The following is a 12945-nucleotide window of genomic DNA, read 5'->3' as shown; positions in this document are numbered from 1 at the left end:
TGAGCAGTAAATCAGCTTTAATCACATGCTTCACATACGGTGTGTAGTGTATTTTGGGAATAGTCCTGTTTTAACTACATTGTTTTCTGTCGTCAGTTGATTTGGTATCCTCTGAGGATGACACTTCAGTATTCAATTTATTGCACTTAATACTGAGAAAGTTACTGCATACCGTAGTCTTATTGATTTGCTCTTCAGTGGTCTGACCTTTGATTGTAGTAACATAAAATTTAATACAGAAAGAATCAGTAAATAAGGAGAGAGATGAGGTGAAATTTTTTTTTACCTTGAAAGAGCTGATTTGAAAGATTTATCAAATCAAATGCATTTTTTTAACTTTTAAGATTTTATTATACCTTTGCCTGAGTACAAACAAGACTTTCTGAAGTAGTTCTTTGTTCTAGGTACAGACTTAAAGGCTTTATGGTGGTAACTCGATCATATGGTACTTTATGTAATTGTTTTAGAGTAATTTCTCTATCCAGTTACTAGCATAGCTATATGACTTAATAGAGGCCTCACTCTATCCGTTGTAGTGTTGTATCCTGCACTGTGATTTCTCCCTTCTCAGAGCCATAATAGTGTCTTCTGTCCTCACTAAAAGCTTTTAATGTTGATAAATGTCAGACTTTTTGTACTTGGGCATAATTACCGAGCCAAAATTTACATTAATAAACCAAAATATTCCTAGAGATCTGAAAGATAGGCATTTGAAGGAAAAGTGAGAATCCTATTTCCGTTCTTTGTCAGCTGCCTTCGTTAGGCTTCGAATCAGGCCCTGAGTAGAGGAGATACTTGGAAATCTCTCCTTCAGTAAAAGATTTGTGTTAAAAATAGAGTAGAGGTAGAATTAATAGGAGAAATGCTTTATAGAAATCAGCTTTTTGCAGCTTCTCATGTTTAATTGTATTTATAGCTAGATAGTGAACGGTTAGAACAAATGTCCAAACTGGCACTAATGAAAGAGACTGTAGATTCTCTGGAAACAGAGATGACAACCTTGGCAAGAAGAGCGCTGGACTCTGAAACTGAATTGAGCCGACAGAAAGTCGAATATGTTTCACTTCGGTAAGTCAAGGCATATAATTGCTTCAGTGTAATGAATAACATGAGTTTGTTGATTTTCATAACTGTTATTTAGGGCAAAGCAAAAGGAACTGATGATAGTTGTTCTTATGAACCGCCCTACTTTTTGAAATGAACTTGCTTTCCTTTGCTTCATTTACATGTAAAATGTTCTTGGCCTGCTGATATTCCAGGCATGCTGAAAAACACCTTCAAGTAAAAAAGTAAAATTCACTCCAGCATAGGTTTAGGAGCTTTCTGTTACAGGCTGTGAAGCTTGATGTTTTTTGGTATAGTTGAGTAGACATTGAACCTTTTTTTAAAAATAATTTTTTTTTCAGTATTTTTGATTGTTTATTTTATAGAAGCAAGCAAACATACATAAACTATGGATCACATGTTTAGTTAGCTTCAAGCATCCTCTTCTCAATCTCAGAACTTTTCCAGGAAGAGGAAACGAAAGTGAAGCCTCGTATAGGGTTTGTGGCCTGCTGCTGGACTGGTGCTCCTAACCGTCATTAGGAACACATAGTGGTACTAGACTCAAGCAAGGCCTTTAGGGAAGAAGGCATAGGTCAGTGAGGGCAAAAAAAACCAGGAGAATTTACTTAATGGCGGGAGAGATCAAGTGTTTGTGAAGTTTGTGCAGAGAGAAGAGGCGGACTAGGTCACAGAAGCACCTATGGGCTAGAGAATGAACAGATTGCAAGAGAAGATACTGAGACTTCTTTTTTTAGTGGATTTCCTTAAATATAAGTCAGACAAATATTCTTCTAGTCCTCTGTTTCCTTACAAGTGACTGATGTAGTTGTTTCATGGCTGTTGTAGCTTTTTGTTGGACTTTGATTGGCAGGAAAGCTGGATGCTAGAGTGCGTTATTGTGATTCCTAATGGTGGTGCCCCACAATACTTCATTAAGGAAGCTATGATTTCTAAAATAACAAGAACTCCTTTGAGAAATCTGGTTCTAAGTTATTACTGCTTCCTAACAAGTTATCAGCTTTATGAACACTGTAAAAATTGTTTTCTTGAGGATTAATTGCTACTAGTAAAATATGTTTTTCTTCTCCCCCAATGTCATATTAATACTTCTCTTGGTTTTCTTAAGAAGTCTGAGAAGGCATTAACATTGCTACATGGTGTGAACGCACACCTCACAGACATAACTTGAAACAGGTCAAACATTCCAATGTATATCCCAAGTAAAGATTTTAATTATTTTTTTACAAGTTTAGAACAGGTGAACCAAAAAAAACCCCAAATCTTATTTTTGTTGTGATTCTTTGCAGGAATATTCAGACTTTAATATGGAGGGATTAAGGTTAACGTTAATGAAATATCCCAAATAGTATAAAATGTACCAATGAATCTTGGTTTTGATTAACTTTTGCAGTTTTAGTGATATGCCAAAAACGAAAGTCATATGTGAATGTCTGAATTTTCCTGATTAATACTTTTGCTTTTCCAGTTTATTGAATGAAAAGACAGAACAGAGTCTTTCAGAGACTCAGCAAAGCCTTGCTAAGAAAAAATATGAATTACAACTTACCCAAGAGAAAATTATGCTTTTGGATGAAAAAATTGGTGAGTGACAGACACTGTTGTTTTAATAAAATTCATTAAACTAATTGGTATATTATTGCTTTTTTTTTCTTTCATTTCTTTTGAGCTGAATAAAAAAGTGTTTAATGCAAATACAAATGTGTTTAACAGTTTTAACTGTTCAAGGTCAAAACATCTGTTTTCTTTCAATATTTGAAGGTTTATGCATTTTAAAATGACCTAATAAATCTTTTGTAAATAAATTTTAGTGACCACTCATACTGTCAGCTGAACAATATATGTTGGTACCTATGTGCAGTGTTTGAGCATATCAGTTAGATTTATGGTCCACTAAGGTGCCAGTAACACCTCTCAGCATACATAAATGATGAGGTTGCAATCAAGAAAGCATCCTTTTGAGTATATATCCTATGTCATAAGTTACAACTTTTTTTACATTAGAGGAGTAAAGGAGGTAGATATAGGAATTATTTGTAGCCTGCTAAGGAATATCTTACCACTTCCAAAAATAGAACTTTTCTGTAGATGCAATTGACATAATCTGTTCCCACACTGAAATGCAGAAGTGAATTTGTGAAGGGAAAATAAAGGTAACCTATAACTAGTGGCAACTAATGTTAGAGTTGCCTTATGCTATTAAAATACCTTGTTTTCTATTACTTACACCTTTGAAACTTCAGTGATTTGGATTGAAACATTTCATTCAGATGAAAGTGAACTTAATTTTTTTAATGTTTCAGCTAAGGTGTTTAAGCCACTGCTGAGAATGCTAGAGAAAAAAGATGTTTTGTCCACATTAAAATACACATACCTTGTTAAGAGGTTCTAGACCTCCTGTATGTTGAAGTAGGGACTTAATGTTTGATAGGGCATGGTAGCCTCCATGCCATTATATGCTTTTAATCATTCCCAAGAAATGTATCAAAATTAAGTATATTTTAAGCCTCAGAAAAATTACAGATGTGAATGCTGAATTTGGCATCTGAGATATCATCTGATTGAAGCATGTTGCAGTCCAGAGTTCATAGGATTTTTTATAGCTCTGAGGCAAGTCCAGGCAAAAAATCTTGAAATTAATGGAGACTCTCATTCTTGTGCTCTCCTTTGTCCTATCAGCACAGGGATAACAGAGGAAGATGTTGATCTGAAGGTGTGGAGGGAGGAGGTGTGAAGGGAGAGTGCACTGAGATAAGAAACTTTGGAGATTTTTAACTGCAGGACTGATAAGGAAAGGATATTGAGATTACAATTTATATGGGGCAGCCTCATCCTGGTGGAGAAGGTGGGAAAAGTGAACTTAATGAAGAGCCAAGGGACAAGTGAAGAATAGGGATGCTGACTGGAAAAGAATTTGCAACAAGGAGGATTGTTTGTCCAGGGAAACTGTAAATACGAAACAGTGAGACTGGGAGCCAGTGGACAGAGAAAGAGTATATGAATAAGGAGCGAGGGAGAGCTCGGGCCGTGCAAGAAAACAGAGACTGAAAATTAATAAAGCAATCAGAGGGAATGAAGAAGGATTGGATACATGCAATGAGGAGAGCTGGTGGTTAGAGAGACTGGAAAGATCTTGAACCTGGATGACTAGTCCAGAGATGGTGGGTAGGACTTAGGTGACTAGAATCTGAGAGCAGCTATACACACAAAGGATTTAGGACTTGGACAGTAAAGCTGGAAGTAGGAGCAGTAGTAGAAATATTGCAAGTAAAAGGAGAAACTGAGACAGAAAATGTGAATTAGGAATTTAGGACTGGTAGGGAAAGAGACTAGGATGAGAAACCATAAGATTTGAGGCTGACCAAAGTGGAAAGAAAGGATGAGCAGCTATCAGTACTGTTTAGAGAGGCAGAACTGGAGAAGCTGGAAGGAAAGTGTTTGTGCCCGCAAGAGAGCCTTTTGCCTTTTGGAGCCTGGAACGGAACTTAGGAGTCCCAAGTCTCATCTTATCTTCTCTTGTCAGCAAAAGAATTTGAACTTAGCAAGGTGGCTCTTTGCAGGGCTTGTCCACAGAGAGAATGGCAATTTAGTCCTGTTGACAATTTGTCTTCTAGGTCAATATGTGCGTGATGGGAATTCAAACCCTGTTTTTCGCTTTTCACACAAATTAAGTAACTAACCACAGAGATAAACACTAAAAAGTAGGGAATTGCCAAACTTCAAGTTGTCTATACTATTTAATAAATAAACCTCTGTGTTTTTTAACTTAGGGTGTTGTCTTTAATTGCACTGTCATGGTGTTTTTCTATTGCTGCACCTTTTACACAGTCTTGTAGGGAGTAAACCAATCTTGTCTAGTGAAGCAAGCTTGTGTGTAAGATTTTCTCCTTAGCTGAAAGTACAACGAATAAATCAGATAATTGCAGAAAGAGAAAAGCACGGTCACTGTTAAAGCTGTTAAATATTACTATGCAGTATTTTATATTATTACTGTATGTACTATTGCACTGTAGAATTTTTGGGTGATGCACAACCAGACTTTTAAGAACTGATCACTAATTATACGTATGACCTATTTTCAGGATGTCTGGTACAAAACTTTGGTTATTGATTTTCAGAAATGTTGAGCGCTTACAGCTGTGGCATCAATACATTGTTATTTTTTGAACATATTCTCTATCCTGAAAATTTAGGTTTTTGATGTGGGCATCTCAAATTATCAGATAATTATCAGATGTTATTTAATAATCTAATTATCAGATATTTTGCACTGGTCTTTGTACCTCCATTCCTTCTCTATAAAATTGCGATAACACTCCTTTGCTTCTTAGAATTTTCATTAGAGCAAGGTTTGAACACTATGTTAGCAGATTCCAAAGCCATACATCCAAAATTATGAGGTGGAAATTCGAGCACCTTTCTTCTTGTGTTTTGAAACAGGGAGAGGGTCTGTGGAAAAAACACGGACCGTGAATATATGCTATATATTATGTCCCCGAATGTCAGAGCTGTAGGTGATTTTACTTTGGATGTTTTATCTCCTGGAAGTGGTTAACAAAGTAGCATTTGATAAGCCTAATTACACTGGTGTTTAAAGAGTAATTTGCAAATTGCGTGCTTTGTATGAGAAGTAAGATTCACTGTAAGAAGAGTTTCTGTGATTCTCTCCTGTGAATGCAATGTCTGGAAGTCATATAAGGATTGTTTCTCTGACCACTTAAAGGTAAATGTAATGTGTAACACTTTCAGCTGCATGAGGATAGGGAGAGATATCTTTTCAAATTTGACTTTGGAATAAGTATTTACAAGCTTTTTACGTGGTGTTGAATTTTATAAAAAAAAATCACGTTTATTCACTTTTGCGTGAAGTTCAGTGGACGAAAGGACAGTCTCAGGAAAAACAGGCAAACATCAGGGTATCCATCTCTACTTCTTCATGTCGGTCATTACAGGCTGTAGTCTATACATTGCTTCTATCTCTTGTAAATTTGTTTATTAAGCCCTTTGTTGTTACAACACCTGAGAAAGTTATTTTTAATGATCTGAACATTTGCTGTTTAAATAAAGATAGGTTTCTTGAATCAAGCAACTTATGGCATTGATGTAACAAAGAATGCAGTTCTGTAAATATCAGTAGGATTATTTATATGTTTATGAAAAAGTACATGCTTCAGTGTTTTCCTGAAGGGGAGCTTTTGTCATGTTTTTGTCATCATCTTTGCTACAGAAGTATATCAAAATAATTTTTATTTCAAGTGGGTTGAGTTAAGTTAATAAAAATGAGACCTTTGTGATTATGTCCAGATAACTTTTCAAAACAAAGTCTTATACAAGAAGAGGAGATCTGTGCTTTGAAAGAAACAATTACACAACTTGATAAAGAAAAGGAAACTTTGCAAGACTGTGTCAAAGAAGGAAAAAAGAAGATTGCTACTCTTGAAGAAAGTCTGACAATTAAAGTACGTTCTAACATGTAAATAGTCAGAATGAGCTGTGGAATCACAAAAGATAAAGAGCAAAAGGACCTTTTTGGTCATCGCACCCATCCTGTGTTGGTTATCTGCAATAGTGCTCAGTGCTGACCAAGTTCTCCTTCAGTTTGAAGGCAGACAGTGTTGAAGGCAACAATAAAACTCATTTTAACTTTCAGAGCATTAGGTTTGAGCAATGTTGAGCAAGCATCTCCTGTTTGGTGTTTTGTATGGTCCAAGTTCAAGTGTTTTTCAAGAGAGCAGATTTTCATTATTTTCCTGAAGTGGAGAGGAGTGAAGTAGCCAATAAAATATTTTGTGTATCTTAAAATTCAGCCTAAATTATTTCTTGGGATCCATTTATGTTAAAGATAAGGAGTGCTAAATAACACTGACTTTATTGTCATTGAAGATGCATTTATATGATATCCTTTTCACCTTAAGGACTAGTTTACCTAAGAAAATTGCATCAATTGAATTGCACAGTGTGAATTCAAACTATACAGTAAAGCTGCTTAGTTCTTAGTTCTGAGACATTTTCTTTCACTTCAGCTTAACTCCTCTGGGCGTTGGGTTAGGCCAAACTAAATATGGTATTTTTTATCTGGTATAACTGTTAAGGATTTGCACTGATTTTAACAAAATGACATTAAAGAAAGCATATTGGCATAAGCATCTAGTTTGCATTTTAAAATTGTAAAACGGTGTTATTTTAGGGAAGAGAGAGCTATCTCTAATGTCTCTTGCGTTGCCAATGAAAGACACTTCCTTAGCTTGTTTATGCTCCTTTTAATATTTTTATCCAAAGGCAGTGACGTGATACACTTCATGCTAGCTTCTTTATGAAAAAAAAAAAGTGATGGAATTCTTGTTTTATCGTTTAAAAACTACCAGACTCTGGTAGTTTATTCATTGTCGAAAAGCCATAACAGCTTATCTAATAGAAGATATAATTTAGTTTGGGGAGTGTGAGCCAAAAACTACCTTTTAGAACTACAAAGAATAAAGAAATTTAATTTTAAAAAGGATATATTTTACAGAGGTTAATAATACTTGTTCCTTTATTTGGCAAAATAGATTATCAGAAGTTTCAACTCTAAACATGATGAAACTTGGAAAAGTGGAATCCTTTTTGCATTAAATAGTTAAATGAAGCTGAAAAATAAAACAGTTAACAGAAGGAAAACGTATTTAAATGTTTCTGTTTATTAACTGAGGAGAAATGGTTTTTTTAATTATATGTTTCTTTTTAAGGAAAAAAACATTTCAGATTTCAAGATTCTGATTTCTGAGTTGGAGCATTCCACAAAGTAAGGCTAAGATTTCAAGTACATTTTAATATTTTGATTAATTGATGACATCTATAAAAGTACTAACTCAAAAATTGAATCACAGAATGTGCTAATGGATAGGGTTTTTTTTTTTTTTACTCTAAAAATATTAAAATGGTATAACTTTGTTTCATGCTTTAAAAACTTAACTACTAGAAAAGCTATCATTTGTACTAGGTTGGGCAATGTTGTCATACCTGAAGTATTTATTATTTGCTGCATAGAAAATCTGCTGAAGCTCTCTGTATCTGTGAGAAAGATATCACCAGTTTGCATCAACAGCTAGAAGAAACCAGTGATGAACTTGCAGAGACACAGAAGCACAGAGAATCATTAGCTCAGGAGAATGGCAGGTTACAAGAGCATCTTTCTAATATTAAGCAAGAAAATCAGGTATATCTGTATAGAAAACCCTTGCTTAAAAAGGAAAACTGTGTATTGTTAAGTGGTGCCTAGAATTTGTGGGCTATCATGTGAAAAACAGATCTGCAAACTAGTTTTAATCTCATTTTTCATACGCTGATTTACCCTTATTTCACACTCTGATTTACCCTTATTGGTCAGCTCACTTGTATAAAGAGGACTGGCTGTTTTTATGTAATGGTACAGCTATTGTCTTGAGGATCAGCTAATTAATAGTTTTTTTGTTAATCTTTAAGTAAAATCACTGTGGCAGTTATAACCAGTGCTTATATGGAAAAGTACTCTAAGGAGGGAGAAGGTGTTTCTTATATTGTACTGTGACTGGCCCAGAGCGTTTACCAGCTTATGAATTTGACTTGCTAGTAATTTTAACACAGTATGTATTTATGAAAGCTAAACAATTTATTAGCAGTATTGTATTTACTTTCCTTTGAAGTGGCTTTTGGATAAAAGAAAATAAATATTTAATTATAATACAACACTCCATTATCTAATATGTTATTTATCTGTACGCAGTTATTAATGAAAGTGGCTAAAACGCTTAAACTAAATTGTCATCTCATACACGGATTGTTTGTACTTCAGTGCGTTTTCCAAAAAGCTAGAATTTAAGCTGTAGTAGGTCATCCCTGTGTGATATTCTGTTTTTTCTTCTTTTTATTCAACCTTTTTCCTTCATTTATGATTTTCTGATGCTTGCTCTTTCTCCTCTATGCTTGTTCTACTGTTTTCTCTTGGAAAATACTTTCCTCTCTCCCGATTTTCTCTTGTTCTGGAAATACTACCCAGTTTTGAAGGAGCAGTTTCACCTGATTTTAGCTGTATGAAATTCTTAAGTCATTAAGGCTCTGTTTTTAAGTGAAGAAAAGTCCTGCAGAAGGAGATTCATCCCATCCAAATATTTGAAGTGGTTCATCCTACCTCTCTCTCTCTCCATTTGTTATAGAGTAACTAGTTTAGATCAGGTGCCTAATTCTACATTGCAAAAATTAGACGAGACAACTTCAATTCTAAGTAACTCTCTTCTCTCAAACGTATTAGTCTTTTTCCCTTAGAGCCCCTTTTTAAGATGCTAGGAAGTTCCAGGTCCCTAATAACTTTAATCGTATCTGTACAAACATGGTTTGCTGAAAGAGATTACTCCAGTGAATTACGCTTCTGAACCTTCTCTCAGGATCCCAGTTGTTACCGATATGGTCAGCTGGTTACAAAACAGCTTGCTGCTTCTTTGTGCTTCTAGTGACTTTCAGAAGCTCCCTGTTTTTCTTTGCAATGTGCCTGGATGCTTGTAGAAGTAGTTAGAAATGAAAAAAAAATCTTGGCATCATGAGAACATCAATTAATTTTTTAAGGGCTTGCCTATACAACATGTACTGGTTCCTCTAGGCTCAGGTGAAATACAAATTATTTAAAGTAGCATTCTCATTTCTTCAGTACAGCTTATGAAAAAGTTCACAGAATCCCAGAATACCTACCTCAGCAACTCATAGCCTTTCCACACAGGAACAGGGGTTTCCTACATATTTTTTCCTGCATATTCCTTCTTGCAGCTGAGTGTTCTCTTAGTAATTCTGTGAGGAAGTTTTTGAAAAGGGAAGTTAGACATCCTTTCTGCTACTCCCCTCACCCCACTGCTTCTTCTGTCTCTCAAGCAGTAATTGCTAGAACTTCTGTGTGCTTCCTCCTAATACGTGTGGCTTTCTTCATCCTGATTAGGAGATAATCACTAGGTTAGTTAATTGAGTTTTCTAGTTGTCTTCTACTTTCTGAAGTGTGGCTTTTTAAGAGGCTGCAGTATGTAACAAAGGGTGAGCTGACTTTGAGCTCTGCTCTTTAAGGGCTCAGGCTCTTCTCTTATGACCACCTAGCTACTAAATAGCTCATCCATCTTTTTTTTTTTGGGGGGGGGGGGGGGGAGGGAAGGGGCTAAACTGTTATATTTCCCAATTTACTTTTTTTCTTCTTTTTAAGAAGACTTGATGTTACTTACAAGTCAAAAACAGAAATATTGTTGATAAATGCAAAATTTTGTTTGTAGAAATATACATAGTTTATATTTAATGTAGCCTTTAAAGATCTAGTTAATAAAGCCATAAGCTTTAGTTATGCACTAATTCTGCTTTTTATAAAGGTACAAACTGTGCTTTAACCTTTGAAACAAATCTTTCTTTACAGGTACTGCATAAAAAACTAGCACAGTACCAGAATGAGCTTGATGATATGAAGTTGAAAGCCCAGGATTCAAATAAAGATATTGTCAGGCTGAAGGGTATGCTGAAGTCTAAAGTGAGTATGTAGATTTAATCTGTTAGTAAAAGCTATTATTTTAACAAAAATTGAAATTTTAACTATTTTTCTGTGAAAGATTTTGCTTCTTAGCTGAAACTTATTTGAGTTCTTCAAGTACAATTGTAATAGTTTGAATGCATTTTCTTGTTTTTTTTTCTTTTTTTTTTTTGATGTACATATGTGTGTATATATACTAAACTTTAAAAGTTGAGTAAGTGAATAATACAGGGATTTGGGAATCTTTCTCCTTATTTTACCATATGGGATTAACAGCAAATAAAATATTTCTGCAATATATTGCTATACCTCACATTTTTTTATGTTAATTTAGCCATTTTTAACAGATGTCTCTTGAGCATCAAAATGTGGCCATCTTAAACAAAACACTGATTCCTGAGAAGTCTCTCAATATTTTGGCTAAATGGCAAAGTTTTCAAATAGAGAGATAAAATCCAGTACCATGTTATATGTTATACTTCTAGACCTATGCATGTCCCTATCTAGTGAAGCTTATTGTAACTCGTTAAACAAACAAGCTTTATGTTTTAGGAGAGAGAGAACTGTGAGCTTTTGGAGAATTACCACAAAGCCTGTGAAAAAGAAGAAAGCTGGGAAACAAAATGCCATCAAGCAGAAGCAGATTGTAGCTCTGTTAGACTGGTGCTAATCAGTGCAGAGTCTGAGAACCGCAGGTTGAAAGAAAGAATCGAGGCCCTTGAAATAGAGATGGAGCAAGTATGTTAAGACCATTGTTTCCATAGGTCATGCTAGAGATGGTCTGGTATATTGTTTCAAATTAGGTAGTCTTAATACCACTTCTACCCATACTGCAGGGTTGTTCAAATGAACTGTATGTAATTTATGTTGATAACATAACTAGAATTCCAACAGCCACACTTGGAGGGAGGGAGGGAGGGAGGGGAAAAAACTAACAAAGCTTAAAAATAATACCATAAGTCAAGAAAAAGAATCATGAACTGCTCTCATGTTTGGAATGAGCAAAGATATAACTGCACAGAACTCCACAGCATACGTGAAGTATACCTACTGTTCTGTCACATACTGTATTTCTGTCCCTCCTTTTATTGCTTCCAGTTTTTCAGCCTTCCTTCCAGTGCTTTAGGGGTCCCCTAAAGGGACAACGCACAGCATAGCTTTGCAAATATTTTATAGATATAAAATGATATTCTTGTTTGGGGTTGTTATAGATTTTGCTGCAGATCATCTCTGTGTCCTGAATATCATACACTGAGGACACCCATGCACATTAGATACTCAAGAAGAACTGAGCTGCTGCCTTTCAGAAAAGGGATGGAAACATAGCAGTGGCAAAGCAGCGCCAGAAGATTTTATTGCAGATTTTGACAGGTTTTGAATCTAATAAAACCTGTATATAATTCTAATTTGTCCAGCCAGCCTCAAATGGGAGGAAATTTCATCTTTCTAACTCCTTCCCACATGCCTGATATTGAGTACAGGAACAGAGAGGCCTCTCTGTGAAAACTATATCAATAAATTGAGTCAGAATTCCAGGCGGATAGTATCTTTGGGTTTATAGGAGTTACATGTCAGACATGTATCTTGGATGCAAAAGTTTTTATTGTATATTTTTACTTTCTATAAAAGTTTTATCTTAATGTGGAGTTGGTATTGTATGTGCTTAGTGCTGTCCTGTGTTCTTTGTGTTTTTTTTATGGTATGAGTTTAGTTTCCAAAACTTGAACACTGGCAAGAGAGAAAGCTAGAACTAATGAGATGCTCCCCATACAATCATCCCTTTTTGTTCTCACTCCTAAGAAATCCTTTAAGGAAGTCACAGTGCTTTATCTCTCTCCTGGTTTTCGTCCGTCTTCCAGACTCATTCTGCCACCAACGGAAAATTAAGAGGTTAGAAGTGTCCAGAAATACAAGTCAGGTGTCGCTGGAAAAGTACAGGCACTTTCTGAAAAATTTTTGTTAATGTAAAATACAGAAAAATCTAAATGCCTCCAGTCAGAACTGTTGCTGCTAGCTTGTGAATTTCTCTTTAGTGTGACTTCTGTCATCTCTTAGTCATGCCTCATTTTATGCATGACAGCTGTATAAATATTACTGACAGTATCTCAACATTCATTGCTCTTTTACATGCCAGAATGTCCTCTTAAAATAAGAGGGTCTATTCTGAAACTAAAAATGGGGCCAAATGCAGAATTTAGAACCTTATTAGCTCTGCAGGAAGAGCAGAATCCTAGGAAGGGAGATGAAAATGTCAGAAGCTGATTTTGCTGTCAGAAGCAAGAATTCTTGTTTTCTAGTTGTTTTATATGTGGGAGTTATTTAAAGAAGTAATTTTAAAGTTTACTCCAGAACAATTACTGCTGTCTTTT

The 12945-nt window shown here is 35.2% G+C and overlaps 1 protein-coding gene across 10 annotated transcripts in view; it reads left to right on the top strand.

Moving 5' to 3' along the window:
• The window catches only part of TSGA10 (testis specific 10), a 38854-nt gene that overhangs the window by 12592 nt on the left and 13317 nt on the right, over window positions 1-12945 (top strand). For 8 of the 10 annotated variants that reach the window (XM_068924058.1, XM_068924051.1, XM_068924068.1 and 5 more), the window contains 7 exons: window positions 917-1068; window positions 2534-2649; window positions 6370-6524; window positions 7791-7846; window positions 8092-8260; window positions 10466-10576; window positions 11129-11314. In XM_068924058.1, coding sequence (XP_068780159.1) covers window positions 917-1068; window positions 2534-2649; window positions 6370-6524; window positions 7791-7846; window positions 8092-8260; window positions 10466-10576; window positions 11129-11314 — 945 coding nt within the window. The remainder of the gene's footprint in view (window positions 1-916; window positions 1069-2533; window positions 2650-6369; window positions 6525-7790; window positions 7847-8091; window positions 8261-10465; window positions 10577-11128; window positions 11315-12945) is intronic. The other 2 variants (XM_068924128.1, XM_068924120.1) reach the window with 1 other exon arrangement.

The sequence above is a fragment of the Struthio camelus genome, chromosome 1 (assembly GCF_040807025.1).
Source record: "Struthio camelus isolate bStrCam1 chromosome 1, bStrCam1.hap1, whole genome shotgun sequence".
Classification (NCBI taxonomy): Eukaryota; Metazoa; Chordata; class Aves; order Struthioniformes; family Struthionidae; genus Struthio; species Struthio camelus.
This window is presented reverse-complemented; position numbering and strand designations above follow the sequence as displayed.